The sequence below is a fragment of the Carcharodon carcharias genome, chromosome 8 (genome assembly GCF_017639515.1).
Source record: "Carcharodon carcharias isolate sCarCar2 chromosome 8, sCarCar2.pri, whole genome shotgun sequence".
NCBI lineage: Eukaryota > Metazoa > Chordata > Chondrichthyes > Lamniformes > Lamnidae > Carcharodon > Carcharodon carcharias.
Window position 1 is genome coordinate 13839426 of NC_054474.1, and position 19247 is coordinate 13858672.

The 19247-nt window shown below is 45.6% G+C and overlaps 1 protein-coding gene across 2 annotated transcripts in view; it reads left to right on the forward strand.

Moving 5' to 3' along the window:
• The window catches only part of ndst1b (N-deacetylase/N-sulfotransferase (heparan glucosaminyl) 1b), a 434276-nt gene that overhangs the window by 332678 nt on the left and 82351 nt on the right, over positions 1-19247 (forward strand). For both annotated transcript variants that reach the window (XM_041194511.1, XM_041194512.1), the window contains exons 4-5: positions 3684-3771; positions 12981-13135. In XM_041194511.1, coding sequence (XP_041050445.1) covers positions 3684-3771; positions 12981-13135 — 243 coding nt within the window. The remainder of the gene's footprint in view (positions 1-3683; positions 3772-12980; positions 13136-19247) is intronic.

Genomic DNA, 19247 nt, shown 5'->3' on the forward strand with positions numbered 1-19247 from the left:
GGCCGCACTGTCAGAGGTACTGACTTTCGGATGAGGTATTAAACTGAGGCCCTATCTGCCTGCCCCGTGCGGATGCAAAAGATCCCATGACACTATTTCAAAGAAGAGCAGGGGGGAGTTATCCCTGGTGCCCTGCTCAATATTCACCTCTCAAATCGACATCACATCGTTGTCACATTGCTGTTTGTGGGAGCTTGCTGTGCGCATATTGGCTGCTGTGTTACAACAGTGGCGACGCTTCAATAAGTGCTACCTCAGCTGTGAAGGGCTTTGAGATGCCCAGCGGCCATGAAAGGTGCTATAGACATGCAAGTCTTTCTTTCCCTGTTTACTCATTGGCCTTAACTAGTATCCCACTATCCACACGCCCGGCCCACCCGCAGGAAAAGGGGCCGGAGACGGGATCTCGTCGGGGAAGTTGCGTAACGTGCTTTTCCGAGATTGTCGCGGCCTCTTGACCCGACCCCCTGCCCCTGCCCAAAAGGAAAGTTCACCCCACCAGAATATGAAAAAGTGGGGGGGGGTGGTGGGTGTATAATCATTGCAAGGGTGGCGACAGGTAAAAGTGATTGAAGTTCGAACATGAGATTCATGGGAGAATCGAGAAGGAAGCACATTGGGGAACAGAAGCTAATGCCTCCCCACAACCCAAGAGCCAGTCATGGGGGATTTTATCTTTGCGTGAGGAAGGTTTAAGTCCACTTGCTCGGAGTGTGGTCTGCTGCTATTCCAGGAGAACTCTCCTCCATTACGCTTTCAAGGAATCGATAATTAATTTTTAAGAAACTGCAAAAAGCACGTCATCTGTACTCTCCCGTTCGAAGGGTTTACTATGGGTTTTCAGCACTGCTGTTGTAATAACAGATAGTACTGGACGGTGCTTAGGACTGAGGGCTGACAGTAGCTCATGTGATGTTCTACCATCTGCCTGAGGTTCTGGATCAGCGAGTGGTCCGTCCTTCAAAGTTCAGGAACCAGGAGAAGAACATTTTAGTTGACAAGAGCTGCCGAGTGTAAGATCCATTTCGCGCTATAGCCTGGATCCTGGAAACGGCTGTGTATTGTGTTCCAAAATGCGGCAGGTTCTACAAAGTGCCTCCAATTTAAAGTAACCAACCCGGGCGTTTTCAATGTAGAATCTGGCAGGGTTTTTTCTGCATTTTCTTTTTAGTAATTGATAATTATCAGATTCAACTTTTACACATGGATCACAAGGTACATCAATACAATCAATGAATATTACAATCATTTCATTATGGTCAATGCAGACAGTCAGACAATGGTATTGGAGTTATCAACATACATCATGCCGCACTCTGAGGTGCTTCAATACAATTATAATACAATTAGTATTCACTGCAGACATTTATTGTGAGCTGTACAGCCCGAGGGTCTCTCAGCAGCTCCCAGCCCCTCGGTGCACTGTGGCAGAAAGGTCTTAGACAGCGACCTTTCCCCTTTGGGCGTTTGCAGGCACTAAAGTTCAATAAATTGTGACAAATAGTGGTGTTGCTAGTGATATTCAGCACAAGGTATTGTCTGGTGCACAGTTTATTCCATGTGACCTTTGACATGTTTCCCCTTTGTCTATTTTCTTGAAACCTGCGTACTAATTAAGCAAAAAAAGAAAGACTTTGCATTTCTAAATCGCGTTTCGCAACCGTAAACCGTCCAAAGCACTTTACAGAATCACAGAATGGTGATAGGATAGAAGGAGGCTACTTGGCCAATGCCAGCTTGTTCCACTCAACTGCCGTCTCCCCACAGCCCTGCAGCTTTCTCTCTGAAGGCGCTTATCCAATTCCCTTTCGAAAGCCACGATTGCCGCTGCCTCCTCCACACTCTCAGACAGCGCATTCCAGATCCTGACCACTCACTGCGTGAAAAAGTGTTTCTCCTCGTGTCGCCATTGCTTCTTTTGGCTGATCACCTTAAGCTGGGTGTCCTCTGTTTCTCAACGTTTCACCAACGGGAACCATTTCTCCCCCTGTCTAACCTGTCCAGACCCCTCAGGATTTTCAACACCGCTACCAAATCTCCCCTCAACATTCCCTTCTCCGAGGAGAACAGTCCCAGTTTCTCCAACCTATCCAGGTAACTGAAGCCCCTCGTCCCTGGAACCATTCTCATGAATTTTTTCTGCGCTGTCTCCAGTGGATTCACACCTTTCCTAAGGTGTGGTGCCCAGAATTGGACACAAAACTCCAGCTGAGGCTGAACCAGTGTTATTTTTTTACAGGCTCATTGTAAATTCCTTGCTTTCATATTCAGTGCGACTCTCTATAAAGTCCAGGATCTCGTATGCCTTTTTAAACTTTCTCAATCTGCCCTTTCACCTTCAACGAATTGCACACTTGTATCTCCAGGCTGTACCTGTAATAGGTTATATGTTGTCTCATGAGGAGCCCTAAAGGCTTGTACAGTTGAGCAATAACTTATTTATTAATAACCCATAACAATATATATAGATACAGGATACAGTCCTGACTAGGCTCTATTCTTCATGCCGACTTCTACCAGATGTACTGTACGTGCTATTCCCATGCGACTCTCTACATCATCATGTAGGCAGTACTGTTTCCCCAGTCCCACATTAACCCTTGCAGTCCCACATTAACCCTTGCAGTCCTGGTCCCCGTATTACTACAGTACTCTCTTTAGAATTGTACCCGTTATTTTATATTGTCCCTCTGTGTTCTTCCTACTAAAATGAATTGCTGCACACCTCTCTGCATTAAAATTCATCTGCACTTGTCTGCACATTTCACCAGCCTGTCTATGTCCCCCTTGAAGCCTATCACTATCCTCCTCACAGTTCACAGTACTTCCAAGTTTTGTGACATTGGCAAATTTTGGAATTGTACACTCAAGTTTAATTCATTAATCTAGATCAAGAAAAGCAGTGGGTTGTAGTGCCAACCTGTAGGGAACCCCACTGTATAACTGCCTCCAGTCTGAAAAAAACGACCACTCAGTACTACCCTCAGTGTCTTGTCACTCAGCCAGCTCTGTATCCATGCTGTCAGTGTCCCTTTTATTCCATGGGATCTAAATTTGCAGACAAGCTGATTATGGATACGGGGATAATGAAGGAAAATGGTGTCGAAGTAGAAGGTCAGCCAGGATCTCATTGAATGGTGGAGCGGACTCAAAGGGCTGAATGGCCTACTCCTGTTCCTATTTCTTATGTTCTTATGTTACACTTTGTTATTTTTAAAAAATTCATTCATGGGATGTGGGCATCGCTAGCTAGGCCAGCGATGGAAGTCCATGTACCTCACATTAACCGCGTGACCCTCGTCAACCCTCACCGATACCTCATCAAAAAACTCAATGAGGTTCGTTAAACACGATTTGCCCTTAAAACCAACATTGATAGGATTAAAGAGCCATATGTGAGAAAAAGCATGTGCTTCCTGAACCGGGACTTCTCGGCCGCTGTGTGGTGCAGTCGGCAGTATCTTTTATTTCCTTTTTTTTTAAAAAAAATGCACTTAGCCTGTATTCTCACTGTAAGACGGATCTTACAGATGTGTTGCAGAGGCACAGATGTTCAGTGTTCAGCGGCGGAAGACATGCCAGTGCCTGGAACTCATTCTGAACCTTGCTACGTTTAAGTTACTGATCTTAAATTCTCACTGATTATTGACCTGACCGACTCATTCTTACTGTGTTCTTTACAGGCTTTGCTTGAAACCCAGAAGCAATTGCGAGTCCATGTTCCAAACTTCACCTTCAACCTGGGCTTCTCCGGAAAGTTCTACTACACTGGTGGGTCTCTTTTTCTCCTCCTTGCCCAGACTGTTGGACATTGCGGTGTGCTGCACACGTGCACAAGCTAGTTGCCTCAAACTAAAGGAGCAATGGTAATCATTGCTAAGCAGCACCTGAATCCAGACTGACAGGCGTGGGCAGTGTTAGTCAGTCCATTTGCTTCAATATTTTATCGAACCTGACAAGTGTTTAAGAGCATAAAAGAAGAACATAAGCAATAGGGAGCAGGAGTTGGCCATGTGGCCCCTCGAGCCTGCTCTGCTATTCAATAAAATCACAACAGATTATACTTTTATTCTTCAAACTAATGTACTGCCTGACCGCTTAATTGTTAAAAAGTAGATCTCTGCTTTAACCCCTGGTATGTATTAAGTTAGTGAGTGGTGGATCTTTGCTGGAGCTCTTCTGACTTAGAATAAAACATCCAAAGTTTCCCATTCAGAGTAACAAGAGGCCATTCAGCCCCTCAAACCCTATTCCACCATTCAGTTAGATCATGGTGGATATCTTAATTCCGTCTACTCACCTTGGTTTGGTAACCCTTAATCCTCTTTCCCAACAAAAATCTTATCAATCTCAGCTTTGAAATCTGCAGTTGACCCTGAGTATCAATGGATTTCACCGGGGAGAGTCCTCCTCCTCCTCCTCCTCCCCCCCGCCCTCCTCCTCCTCCTCCTCCTCCCCCCCGCCCTCCTCCTCCCCCCCGCCCTCCTCCTCCTCCTCCTCCCCCCCGCCCTCCTCCTCCCCCCCGCCCTCCTCCTCCTCCTCCTCCTCCTCCCTCCTCCTCCTCCTCCTCCCCCCCTTCTCCTCCCCCCCTCCTCCCCTCCTCCTCCCCCCTTCTCCTCCTCCTCCTCCTCCTCCCCCCCCGTCCTCCCCTCCTCTCCTCTCCTCTCCTCCCCCTCCCCCTCCCCCTCTCCCTCTCCCTCCCAATATTTTCAAATTGGTCTCATCAAAGACAAAGATGGTCCCCTATTTATATGTGCTCAAAGTACTTAATTAAACAATGCCCTTCACCTGTGTATCCTAACAATACAATTAACATTTGTTAAACACCTCACTTATATTACAACACAAAAACAGAATTACCTGGAAAAACTCAGCAGGTCTGGCAGCATTGGCGGAGAAGAAAAGAGTTGACGTTTCGAGTCCTCATGACCCTTCAACAGAACTGATTTAATGTTAGAAGAGGGGTGAAATATAAGCTGCTTTAAGGTGGGGGACAGGGGGAAAGAGAAGTGGGGTGGGGGTGGTGTGGTTGTAGGGACAAGCAAGCAGTGATAGGAGCAGATAATCAAAAGATGTCACAGACAAAAGAACAAAGAAGTGTGGAAGGTGGTGATTTTATCTAAACGAATGTGCTAATTAAGAATGGATGGCAGGGCACTCAAGGTACAGCTCTAGTGGGGGTGGGGTGGAAAGGCTAGCAGGGCATAAAAGATTTAAAAATAATGGAAATAGGTGGGAAAAGAAAAATCTATATAAATTATTGGAAAAAACAAAAACAAAAGGAAGGGGGAAGAAATGGAAAGGGGGTGGGGATGGAGGAGGGAGTTCAAGAGCTAAAGTTGTTGAATTCAATATTCAGTCCGGAAGGCTGTAAAGTGTCTAGTCGGAAAGTTTTTACCTCACTTATATTGTCATTCTTAATCTTGTATATTCAAGGCAATAGAAGTCAAGTCCACCCCCATAATTTAACCCTTTTAGCCCAGGTATCACACCCAATCATTATCCGATGACTCCCGCAGTGTATTCTGCACTGTTTGAATGTGAACGTGATTCAGTTGGCTGTCATGCCCCCTTAAGTGAAGAAGTAAGTTGGCGTTGATGCAGTGAAGCATGGCATCTTAGGTGCGATGCTGGAGGGCATCTGGTGTGTGTGGAACTGTACCCTGCAGGAAGAAGTAAATAAAGAGCTCCCCACCCTCTTCCCCCCCCCACCTCCCCCAGCCACCCACCCTCCACCTCACCATCAACATATTGGACAGCAAGGGACTGTTTAAGTATCCAGTGCCTCTTTATAAATCATAGAATTGTTACAGCACAGAAGGAGGCCAATCAGCCCATCGTGTTTGTGCCGGCTCTCTGCAAGAGCAACTCATCCAGTGCCACTCCCCCTCCCTTGGAATTGTTTTAAAGATACTGGCAAAAGACAGTGTAGGCCACCTTGTAGAATGAGAGTAGGCTGCTTTTAGCTTTGTATGCTAACTCGGTTTTGTGGGGGGAGTTTAAATCTTGCCCGCTGGCTGGAGAGTTGGCAAAAGCCCCACCTCGCCTCTTTTCAGGAAGGCCCAATGCACTAAGTGCCAATCAGGCACTGAACTGGGCAGCGGGATTAAGGGTTCCAGTGGCGGAAGTTCAACCCTGGCCAATCAGAGGCTGGTAGCTCCTTGTGGCTCGGCAGCGCCACTGGCTAAAGGGTGGCTGCTGCCGGTAGTACATCCTCCCGAGGCCCAGGATCTCCGAGGAACCCAGGCCGCAGGTGAGCGATGGCGAGAGGGACTGGGGTTCACGGCAGGGGGTCGGGGGGTGGGGGTGGAGTTGGATGGAAAGAGTAGGGGGGGTGGCTGTCATTGGGCCCTCCCTTCCTGAAGCCAGATGGGGCATTGAGTGCCTTTGAGTGAGGGATCCCCTCATGGTGGCTCACAAAACAACCCCGACCAGCTTTGCTTATTGGACTTCCCGCATGGCAACTGCCCTGCCCACCGCTGGGTGAGTACCAGCAGGGTAAAGCCCTTAAATGAGCCTTCGCATCATGGGCTTAAGAGGTGCAAAGTCGGCACGGACCCCACCTGCCACCCTCCTGCCCAATTTAAATGCCGCACCCACCAAGGCTACCACGGGGGGAGGGCATTAAATTCCGCCCCGTATACCCATGATTGTTGATGCCTACAATTGACACTCACATCAGGAAGTCCTGCTCAGCATTTTTTTTTTTTTTGATGCATTCCTCTTCTGCTGAAGCTACAGACTTTGGCTGAGATTCACCTCCCCAAATGTTGTCAGCCGTCTAATACCTCTCTGCTGTCTGCTCTGTGTGTGAACCTACAGGATGAGTATCGTAAGTTATTTAATTGTGAAGGACATCCCTAACTAGCCCTGATCCTGTCCACACAACATTCACACAAGCCTGCTCTCCAGGAAGAATCACTCACTGAATAGTGATGGACAGTAGATCCTCAGTTATTTTTCTTTAACCTCCCTGGTCCAGGGTAGGTGAGACTAACTATCACTGACCACACCTAGAGCAAAGCTTGAATCTAGCTTTATTATGGTCAAAATGGTAGTTTGTCAATAGGTTACATTTTTCCCTTTACGCCACCTCAATCCTTCCCTCCTGTCTCCGTGCCTTCTTCCATTTCTCTGTGCCTTCAAATGCCAAGGCCCTTGGCTCTAAGATACTCTCCCAAAACCTTTCTGTCTCTCCAACTCCCTCCTCATCTGAAGTCACTCATTAAAACTTACCGCTTTCACCAAACCCTTGGACACCTGTTCTATTTCCTATGTGTGTATTGCTGAAAAGAGAAGCTTTTCGTCTTGCACTCATCCAGGCAAATGCAAGAATGCCAAACTTCAAGCTATCACAACAATTTATACTACAGGATCAGAGTCAACTTTTTGAAAATTGGTATTCTTGTGTTTGTCCTGATGAGTGCAAGATGAAAAGCTTCGACAGCATGTCTCTCTTTTCAGCAAGATTCCAGTTCTGTACTACCAAACGTCCTCCTGTATGGTTCAGTCTCAAATTTTGTTTGATAATCGTTCCTGTGAAGCACTATGGGATGTTTTAACACATTAAAGGTGCTATATAAATGCACATTGTTGGTGTTATATGTTGTCACAACTCGTGATCACAATATTTTTACCAGCAATGTGAACAATCCTTACATTGAATGGTTGAAACAATAGACTTCATCTAAACAGTCTCGCATTTTGAGTTTTAAACTCTTCAATTAACGCCAGTGGATTATGGTCAGTGTAGATTATTGTGTCGGACATAAACTTCAAAGTGTTAAAGAGATAACAACAGTGCTAGAATTTCTTTTTCTGCTGTAGGGTACTTCCTTTGATATTGATTTAGTTTCTCCGAAAAGTACCCCACCGGCTTCCCTATCCCAAATCGATCATCTTAAAATAGGACTTCACCTACCCCCAAGTCACTAGCATCAATTGCCATTTTAAAAGGTTTGGTAAAGTCAGGGGCGGCCAACACTGGTTCATTTATTAAGACTGCCTTCAGCTTTTCAAAGGCTGCATGGCATTCTACTGACCATACCACTTTTGCCAGTCTTCTTAACAAATTGGTGAAAGGTACAGCTATTGTGCTGAAGTTAGGCACAAATTTCCTATAAAATCCACACATTCCCAAAAACCTCATAATTTCTTGTTTGGATTTAGGAATGGGAAATTCTATTAAAGCATTCACTTGCCCTTGTCCTAGGATGTGACCTAGGTAAGTTAACCTTGCTTTTGCAAATCTGCTTTTGGCCAGATTTATGACTAAGCCAGCCAACTGCAATTGCTTAAACAGGTCCTCTAATGGCTTTACATGTTCTTCCCACATGTTACTATATATTATGACATTGTCTAGATAAACCACACAGTTAGGTACTTCAGCTACAGCTTGATTCATAAATCTCTGGAATGTAGCCAGGGCGTTTTTAAACCCAGCGCATGAATACAGATTGATACAACCCACTTGGCATAACAACAGCAGATATTTCTTTAGCCCTTGATGTTAATGGCACCTGCCAGCACCCCTTCAATAGATCAATTTTAGAAAGAAATGAGGCACTGCCAACCCTATTGATGCAATCTTCTAGCCGACCAATTGGGTAAGAATCTGTCCTCATTCAGCTTCCGTCAATACATTCACTTTCCTGTAGTTAATACAAAATCTAATGGATCCATCCGGCTTGGGAACCAATACTACTGGTGAACTGCAGCCACTTTGACTAGGCTCAATCAATTGATTGTCCAGCACATGTTGGATCTCTGCTCCTAACTGAGCTTGTCTTTCTGGGGTCAATCTATAATGATGTTGTTTTATTGACACTGGGTCTCCTACATCCAGGTCATGTTTAGCTAAGGTAATACATCCAGGTGTATCTCTACTAATTCCCATATACTTCCTAAGTAACCTTCGTAGATCTTCCATGATTGTAAGGATATACTGATGTCCTGCTTTCATTTTGGGTAATGGTCCTACACAATCTACTAATACCCAACTGAAGGGTTCTTCAAAAACTGGTATGGGTATTAAAGGTGCTGGTTCGATTACATGTTGATTACATGATTACCTACTACCTGACATGTGTGACACATTTTACAAAATTGCACTACATCCTTATGAAGTCTTGGCCAGGTAAAATGCCTGTTTATCGATGCTTGGGTTTTCCGTATTCCTACATGTCCTGCCATAGGAATTTCATGTGCTACTCGCAATATCTCATTATGATATTTGGGCAGTACCACTATCTGATGAACAACCATCCATTCCTCATCAGCAGGTCTGTAAGGGTGTCTCAACTTCCTCATCAGAACTCTGTTTTTAATGTAATAGCACTCCAGAACTCTTTCAGCCTCAGCTTTAGTGTGAGCTGACTGTACTAACTTGTTTAACTCTGGATCTGCTTTCAGAGCCTTAGTTAATGAAGACCTGCCAAACACTTCCTTTGAATTATCCTCATCCTTAAAGAAAGCTTTGGATTTTCTAGCAACTGCTCATGGTATTGCTCTGACCGCTGGTGATGGACTTTATTTAGCCATTGCTCTGGTCACCATACACAATGGAGAAATACCAGGAACCTGTTCTTGTAACTGCTCCGTCTCTTTAGCCTCTCTTGGACATTCCGTAATTATGGGCGAAGCTATAACCTTCACTCCTGCCAAATCATTCCCCAGGAGTAGATCAACTCCATCCACTGGTAATTTCTTAACTATTCCTACAACCACCGATCCAGACAACCAATCACACTCCAATTGCACTTTGTACTGTGGACCCGGGATATACTCTCTGCTTATCCCGTTTACCAATACTTTAGCTTTCATTGAACTCTCTGGAGGGAAAACTAGGTCCTTCTCCAGTAAAAGAGTTTGAGTAGCACCTGTGTCCCTTAATATAGCTGCATCATTTGATGAAAAAGGTGTTATCTTTCCTTCAGACAAAAACCCTTTATACCTCTCATCCACCTTATTCACTTCACCTGTATTCACAGCAGTGTTTACCTCCAGACCCTTATTAGTAGTTAAAGCTACAATTTGATCTGTGGCATTTTCTTTTTGAATTCCCTTTTCAGACTCTCACTCTTAAGAACTCCAATAATTCCCATGGGCTTCCCTCATACTTCCAGCATTTTGAACGAATGTGTCCCACTTTATTACAATGGAAACACTTAGGCCTTCAAGTTTCACCCCCACCCTCAGTACCTTCCTTCCTGATCTGGGGAGGAGATCTCAAGGTATTCCCAGCTATCCATTCTTTACCCTGGCTACTTGCCTTCCTTTCACTCTCCCTCTTTCTATCCTTTACAAATTTATGGGGGTTATGGAAAAAAGGTTTAGTTTTATGGATCAGCTCATAATCGTCAGCCACTACTGCTGCCTGTTAAGCAGTTGCAACCCTTTGGTCTTCAACATGGGTTCTTATTTTAGAAGGTAGGGAGTTTTTAAATTCTTCCAAGAGAATGGTCTGTCTGAGAACCTCATAGGTAGTTTCAACTAATAACGCTGTTATCCACCTGTCAAAACTACTTTGCTTAATCCTTTCAAACTCAATGTAAGTTTGCCCAGGCTGTTTCCTTAAATTTCAAAACTTTTGTCTATATGCTTCAGGGACCAACTGATATACATGCAAAGTGGCCTTTTTTCGCCACATTATAATCCCTAGAAACCTCCTCTGACAGTGAAGCGTACATTTCCTGCACTCTATCTGTCAATTTGCTCTGCATGGGCAATGTCCAGTTTTCCTTTGGCCAGTTCATCTGTTTAGCTATTTTCTCAAATGAAATAAAGAATGTTTCAACACCCCTTTCCTCAAATTTTGCAAGAGCTTGTGCAAATTTAAACATCTCCCCACTGGGTTCTGATTTGGAAATAAGTCCTGCCTCACCCATTGGTGTCTCTTTATTAACTGTCAGCATTTTAAGCCAGAACTGTCTCTCTTTTTCTCTTTCCTCCTTTTCTAACTTCACCATTTCTAACTCCCTTTGAAATGTCCTTTCTCTTTCCTTTTCTGCAGGTTCCCTTTTCTTTTTCTGCTGCCCCTGGTTCCCATTTTTTTTATTTGCAACTGAATTTGAGCTCATACCAATGAACCACCCCTTTGAGTACTCGGGTCTCTGGGGTACTCCTTCCAATTTCAAATGCTGGGCCGTCTCTTCGATTATCTCTGCCTCTCTAGCTTTGGCAGGCAATCCTATTCTTAACTTCCTTGCCAATTCAATTAACCTCACTTTCGGGATCCCTTGTAAAATCATCAGGGACATCTCTTCCACTTGCGAGAAAGCTTTAGCAGTTTCCAGTGCCATCTTGTTTTTAACAGCACAAACCTGGTGTTTCCTTTTAGCTTTTATTACTTACTAAGTCTACATCCAAATCATCATTGCCTTTTGTTCCAAAATATCCCAGACCCGAGCCCCCAAGTTTGTCATGACTCTCTGGGGATAGTGCACTGGAATATCAAGCCCCACTGTTCCCTGAGCCTCGACGAATGTGAGAAGTTTGACCAAACCACCAGATTTCCCCAATTCCACCCAACTGTTTAATTTAGGTTAAGAGAATGTGAGTACCAGGTTTGTAAACTTAATGGGCAACATTTCCCCCCCCACCCGCTGTGGGGGAAAATCGGTGGGGTGGGGGGAGTACAGGAGCGGGCGCAGGCGGGCGAGCTTCCGATCGGCACCCCCGGTTGGGGGTGCGCCACCATTTTACGTGGGCGAGCCAATTAAGGCCCACCCGGCGTGACGTCCGCCAGGAAGCACTGTGCACTCCCTGTGCGGGCGAGGGGGGGGGAATTCCCTCAGCTGGGAGTGCGCACTTACGCGCATGCGTGTGAAAGAGCGCACGGATCTCCCTGAGGCAAAGTGCTGCCTCAGGGAGATCGGTTCCAATTTAAAACTTTCAGTAAAGGTGATAAAAAAAATTTCCCTGCCATGTCCCCTCATTGTGACATGAGCTCCCAGAGCTCCCAGACTGTCCGCCAACCTTGAGTTTGGACGGGCAGGTACATCAGTCATGTTAATTAGTTTTTTAACAGCCTTAATAGGCCGTTGACAGTTTGGCAGGCGCACAGCCTACAAATCTAAATGACGCGGGGTGACATCAGAACGCATGCCCGACATATCCCCGCAAAATTTTACGCATCAGTGAGCAGGCCCCGCCTCCACTTGCCGACCAGAAGATGCTGCCCAATTAGTAAATAACTGTTTATTGAACAAATTGTCTTTAACTAGTGGCAAAAGAAAGGAATATGAACGACTAATTTCGATACCTATAACCTAAAGTCTACCCCTTCTTAAATCCCGGAACACCCACATACAAGACACATAGGACACACAAAAACATCAATTTTGAGGGTGGGATAAAACAGTTCAATAGCACCAAATCCAGAGCACAGGATTCAATGGGTTGATTTTGTTCGATGCCCTCCAAATCCCTTTCAGTTCTTGTTGATGACACAAGGTGGTCTTTCAGCACTTTCAGTATATAGTTCACTGGTTGAGCACTTGCCTTTCACTATCTCTAACAGTGATTTTCCCCTATGCCTCTCGACAGGGGTTTTCAGAGAGAGAGCAGGTTATAGAGATATGAGAAGAAAAAACCAGCTAGCTATTATTGTGGAATTACTGGAATCTTCCTCACACAGGAGAAAGAGGCTTTAGGCCTTGTTTCTTTCCAGTTAGAAGCTATTCTACTGCATTGCTCTCACACAAAACCTGGTCACCTGGTCAGGAGCCAATTAAAACATTGTTGCCAGGCAGCTCCCTTGGTCCAGGACTCCTTTCCAACACCATCCTGTCTTTCATGGTATACTCTGTTCCAGGATTGCAACATTGTATACATCTCTCATCCTGTTCCAGTGGACATGTCTTTCAAACTGCAGCCATTGTAATTTTAATCCACAGTCCAACAGAAATAAAAAGATATATTTCTTGCAACGTACTAATTTTGCAAGTGACCTTGTTAATTACTCATGGCTTTTCTTTCAGGAACTAATGAGGAAGACCAAGGAGACAGCCTTCTACTGGCCAATGTGGATGAGTTTTGGTGGTTTCCGCACATGTGGAGTCATATGCAGCCTCACCTCTTCCACAACCAGTCTGTTCTGGCAGAGCAAATGCTCCTCAACAAACAATTTGCACTGGTGAGTTGGAACAGATACAATTTTTATTTCTTTAGTGGCCCTGAACGTGTATTTTATAAAATTTAAAAATGTCGATGCAGATGAGGAAGGTCACTTGGTCCATTCCAGCTCATCCACACTGAAAGACCACACAGTTTGTCCCCTTACTCCCCAACTATTCTTTACATGATTCCAAAGTATTTTGTCTTTGTCACTGTGCCTGGAAGTCCACTCCACCTTTTGATCACTGTTTCATGAAGGTCAGATTTAATTTTGGTCCTAAATTTGTCTTTCGCTTATCTTAAATGTGTCCCTTATTCTGTTTGTTTGCGATTTAATTTAAAGTAATATTTTGTCTGTGCCATTTACAATCTTGAGACCACTTGTCAGTCTCCTCCTTCAGAGGCCTGAGAGCCTCAAATCTCCGCAGTCTTTTCTCCGACCTCTAAAGTTAGGGACCATCCTTAGTGCTGTTATCACCACCGCCTTCAGGTCTTGAATGTTGCTCTTGTGTACAAGTGACCAAAAAACACTGACGACTGAAGCACATCTCTGTGCACAAACTCTGGAGCTTGCAGGCTGCCGGTCTGATTGTGGAGTCCTGGTGTCCCTCTCCAAGTTGTTTTCCTTACTCTCCAAAGATATGGGCTGGATTATACACTGAAGGGGAGCTCCCCACGGCCCAGCATAAATGTTGGGGACAAGCCCACCTCCGCTCAGACAGCTCTCCCCGCTTTAATTTTTCGGGTGATGGCGAGACTTCTGCCCGTGTCCAGGACCAGGTTCCACCTCATAGAGCTACTGGCCAATCGGAGGCTGGCAGCTCTGCACACCAGCAGCGCCAGAAGGAGTGATGGCTGCTACTGATACTGCATGTAGATCAAGGAGGTGATGTTCAGCGATGGACCGGCCACTCACCACCCTGACTTGGAAATATATTGGCTGTTCCTTCACTGTCGCTGGGGCAAAATCCTGGAACTCCCTCCCTAACAGCACTGTGGGTGTACCTACACCACATGGATTGCAGTGGTTCAAGGAGGCAGCTCACTGCCACCTTCTCAAGGGGCAATTAGGGATGGGAAACAAATGCTGGCCTAGCCGCTAACACTCATGTCCAGTGAATGAATAAATTTTAAAAATCAGGTACGTCCGGCATCTTGGTGTGACCAGTCTGTCATGTCTGTTGAGATGGGGACTGGCGGGAGCCATGTTACACAGGACAGGGGGAGAGGGTGGACGTTGGGAGGCAAAGCTGCTGGGAGGTGCCCCTGATTGGCACCGGGGGCCCAGAAAGAGGCACCCCCTCCCCTTTAACTGGCCAGCAGGCTGCAGGGTTAAATCTCCTGGGTTTGCATGTTGAGTGCCGGCATCTCCCGCTGCCTGTTAAAGCAGAGCGGCAGTGGGATCAGGTACTTAATTAGGCATTAATTGCCTCAATTGCATTAAGGGCCTCAACTGGGCTCCAGCCTGGTGACCGACCTGACGTGTCCTCCACCACTGGTAAGATCAGGCCCTCATTTATGGGTCCAGCTACCTGCTTTTGCGCCCGAGGGCGGCCAGTAAAATTCAGCCCACACGTTCTAAAGTCGAGCTTGTGAAACAGAGAGAGCTGATGAGGGTAATGCGAGCAGTCGTTCTGGAAAAAAAAAATCTATCTTGGTTTGAGAGATGTCATTGTGATTCTAAGCTGGGGAAGCAGTACAATCGAGTCTTGTGGCTCAGTGAAGTATTTGTGAAGCATGGTGTTTTATTTCAGTGTCTCGTGTCTCTTTCAGTGTGCTAACATTTTTAAGAGAAGCTGTTCCTACATGAGAAAGATGTTTGAATGCTTGTTCTCTTCCAAACAGAATTAAGCCTCCGTTATTGTAGATCCACAGGGCTCCATGTTACATTCTCAGAATGTTGAAGTGAAAATTCCTGAATTAGGATCAGATACAACACTGAAAAGGTCACGTTAAAGATATCTAGGAGGTTTCATACGGCCCTTTGCCCACTCATCGCTACTCCTCTGCTTCCCTTACTCTCCTGCCACTGCACCCCAGGCTTAAACCCTCCACGAATAAGCCCAAAAATATCCCCTTGTTTCTTGGCATTCTCTAGAGAACCCACCAAGGAACTTGTTGCTGGCTCTTTGTAATTAGCAACCCAAAGTGCACCATCCGTCTCTCTAACTGCCCTCGCTGTCCTGTTGGCCAACTAGGGGTGAGCCTCACTAACCTCTCTCCCACCCCACTCATGCCAAACCACCAATGCGTACACCCACACCGCCACCTCATCCCTCCCCACCCGTTCCTTGTTATTCTCTTCTCCTATACTATAAGAACGCAAGGAATAGGAGCAGGAGTAGACCATCCATCCACTTGAGCCTGCTCCGCCATTCAATACGATCCTGGCTGAACTTCTGCCTCATTTCTACTTTCTCGTCCATTCCCCTTTGATTCTCTGAAAGGCCAAAAATCTGTCTATCCCAGCCTTATATGCATCCAATGATGGAGCATCCCTAACCCTCTGGAGTAGAGCATTCCAAAGACTCACAGCTCTTTTGATTCACGGAAAGATTTACAGCACAGAAGGAGGCCATTCGGCCCGTTAAGTGCATGCCAGCTCCCCACTGAGCCATCCAGTCAGTCCCATTCCCTTGCTCTATTCCTATATCCCTACAAGTTTATTTTCTTCAGGTGCCCATCCAATCTCCTTTTGAAATTATTGATTGTTTCCACTTAGAAACATAGAAACTAGGAGCAGGAGTAGGCCATTCGGCCCTTCGAGCCTGCTCCATCATTCATTATGATCATGGCTGGTCATCCAACTCAATAGCCTGCTCCCGCTTTCTCCCCATACCCTTTGATCCCTTTCACCCCAAGAGTTATATCTAAGTCCTTCTTGAAAACATGCAATGTTTTGTTTTCAACTACTTTCTGTGGTAGTGAATTCCACAGGCTCACCACTCTCTGGATGAAGAAAGTTCTCCTCATCTCAGTCCTAAATGGTCTTCCCCATATCCTCAGACTGTGACCCCTGGTTCTGGATTCCCCCACCATCGGGAACATCCTTCCTGCATCTACCCTGTCTAGTCCTGTTAGAATTCTATAGGTTTCTATGAGATCCCCCCTCATTCTTCTGAACTCCAGCGAATATAATCCTGACCAACTCAATCTCTCCTCATATGTCAGTCCCGCCATCCCAGGAATCAGTCGGGTAAACCTTCGCTGCACTCCCTCTATAGCAAGTACATCCTTCCTCAGATAAGGAGACCAAAACTGCACACAATATTCCAGGTGTGGTCTCACCAAGGCCCTGTAAAATTGCAGCAAGACATCCCTGTTCCTGTATTCGAATCCTCTGGCTATGAAGGCCAACATATTATTTGCCTTCTTTACCGCCTGCTGCACCTGCACGCTTACCTTCGGCAACTGTTGTACAAGGACACTTCCACCACCCGTGTGAGCAGCAAGTTCCAGGCAAGAAGTGAAGAACTTTCTCCTTATCTCAGTCCTAAATGTGTGGCCCCTTATCCTGAGACTGTGCCCCCTTGTCCTAGATTCTATAGCTAGGGGAAACAACCTCTCAGTATCTACCCTACCAAGCCCCTTCAGAACCCAGGAACCAATCTAGTGAACTTTCACTGTACCGCCTCAAATGCAAGTATATCCTTTCTGAAATGTGGAGACAAATTGCACACAGTATTCCAGATGTGGTCTTATAAAAACCCTGTACAATTGTAGCAAGACTGCTGTATTCTTGTATTCCACTACCTTTGCAATAAAGGTCAACATGCCATTAGTCTTCCTAACTGCTAGCGTACTTGCATGCTAACTTTCTGTGTTCCTTGTATGAGTAGATGCAAACCTCCTTGGATATCAATATTTATAAGTTTAGTAATGATAAATAATATTCGGCTTTTCTATTCTTCTTACCCAAATGAATAATCTCACACTTCCCCACTACAGCTGTCACCCTCTCCCCTCCAAACCCACCCTACAACAAGTATGAAGAGGGCATGGACTTGTTTGTCCCTCTGAGCTGGATGGCGAAGGGCAGGCATTAGGGAAGGGTTGTGTGATCGACCAATGGGGAAGGGTCGCTGAGGCCAAGGGGGCAAAATGCACCGCAATCATAGTCGGAGAAGACGTCATCTGTGACCTGTGTTAGGACCTCTTTGGTGCTGTCAGCCATCATTTAGCACGACACAGATCAGGGAGTGAAAGGATTTAAGAAATACGATCTTGCTGTTGCCTGCTTCCTGTGAAACCTCAGTTGATTAAATCTGTCTGGTTCCGCTAACTGTGAATTATTTGTACGACAGTGACTGCGCCATTAATTCTGCGTGTGCTCTCAGTGCATTCTTCTCCTTTTTGTTAATACAGAGAGCCGCCTATCCTGTACAACGGCAGTTAGATAGGTGCTTGCTGAGTGTTTACTACAGTGTTCTTTAGAACTGCAGAATTATAATTACTGGATTGTTCTGTAAGCAGCCAGTGCCTTGAGTTTCTAAGACTATACCAGACCAGACTGTAACCAGGCTTTGGGCAGGTTTGCTTTTCCCTCTATCCCCACCCCTTCCAGACACATTATTTCCCTCCAGACACATAATTGAAGACTCGAAACGTCAACTCTTTTCTTCTCCGCCGATGCTGCCAGACCTGCTGTGTTTTTCCAGGTAATTCTGTTTTTGTTTTACATTATTTCCCTCATTGCCCCCCCCCCATTGCCACAAATACTTTTATAAAGACCTGCGAGCTCATTAACAAGTCTGGTTGGATTCAGTTATCTGCAGAGATCTGTCAGCATTCCACAGGTGAGAAAATAGCAGGTTACCAAACTGCGGCTCCTGCAAAACTGGTGCCAAATTGCCTCTGCTTTTGCTAAGATCTAAATCAAGGCAAAAGTCTTTTCATAGTGAAAACCCAATGTGGCTTGACGCGTAATAATCTCTCCATATGTCCTTGTGTTTTCTTGCTAATGGCGAGGGACTTGTGAATTAAAAACGCACTGAGGGGTAGGAATTGGGCCGCATTGTGTCAGTTTTACAGGTGTAAAATGGGCCCGGCAGAGCCTAAATTTGGGAACCAATATGGGGAAGGTGGCTGCATAGTTGTACTGTCATTGGACAAGTGCTTCAGAGACCCAGGGTAATGCTCTGGGGACCCAGGTACAAATCCTACCTATCGGCAGATGGTAAAATTGGAACTCAGTAAAAAATCTGGAACTAGAGGTCTGATGATGACCATGAAACCACTGTCGATTGTTGTAAAAACCCCATCCGGTTCATTAATGTCTTAAATGGCCAAGTAAGTCTTCTCACAATTAGGGATGGGCAACAAATGCTGGCCCAGCCTGTGACACCCACATCCCGTGAACAAATGATTTAAAAAAAAATCTGGCATCACATAGACCCCCTGATGAAACATCCAACAGTGAGTTGGGTCAGGCCAGTTTTACAGATGTCCCTAGCAGTACTTGGCCCCTTACTTGACGGGCCTATTGGTTTAGAATCGATTCGTAATCGGATGAGCGGGGCAGATCTGTCCTGCTCAGAGTACTTCAGCCAAACGGTGCCACCAGTAAACAACAATTGCTTATTTTGTTTAATCCTTTTAAGTTTTTAACTTAACACCTACCTGAGGAGTTAGGAGTAGCTAGAATATTTCCCCAGCTCCACATTCACTCATTGAGGGATGGGCTATAAAGACTGTAACTGGCCTCGGGCACGGTGCCAGGGGTACAGACCACACCGACCTCCACATTCCAAAAATGAATAAAGGTTCTAAGGGCAGAATTTTCAGCTCGGTGTGCAGGGTGTGTGCCCCACCCGCTCAAGTGTAAACATAGCGCGATACTTTGGTCGGCGGCACGTGCGGAAGTCAGAAGCCCGCCCGTCGACAATTAAGAGGGCAATTAAGCCCATCAAAGTTCCAACTGTCCCCAATTTTTCAGAGTCCGTCCAGCCTTACGGTTGGCGGATGGGTGAATATGCCGGGCAGGCTTTGCATTTTTGATGAAACCTCATCCAAGGGCGGGTTGAGTTTTCCATTATCAAATTTTTAAAAATTTTAAATATACGGACAGAATTTTCTTCGTGTATACGTTCAGGTGACTGATTCTGATGCATGGATATTATTTTCCGGATTTT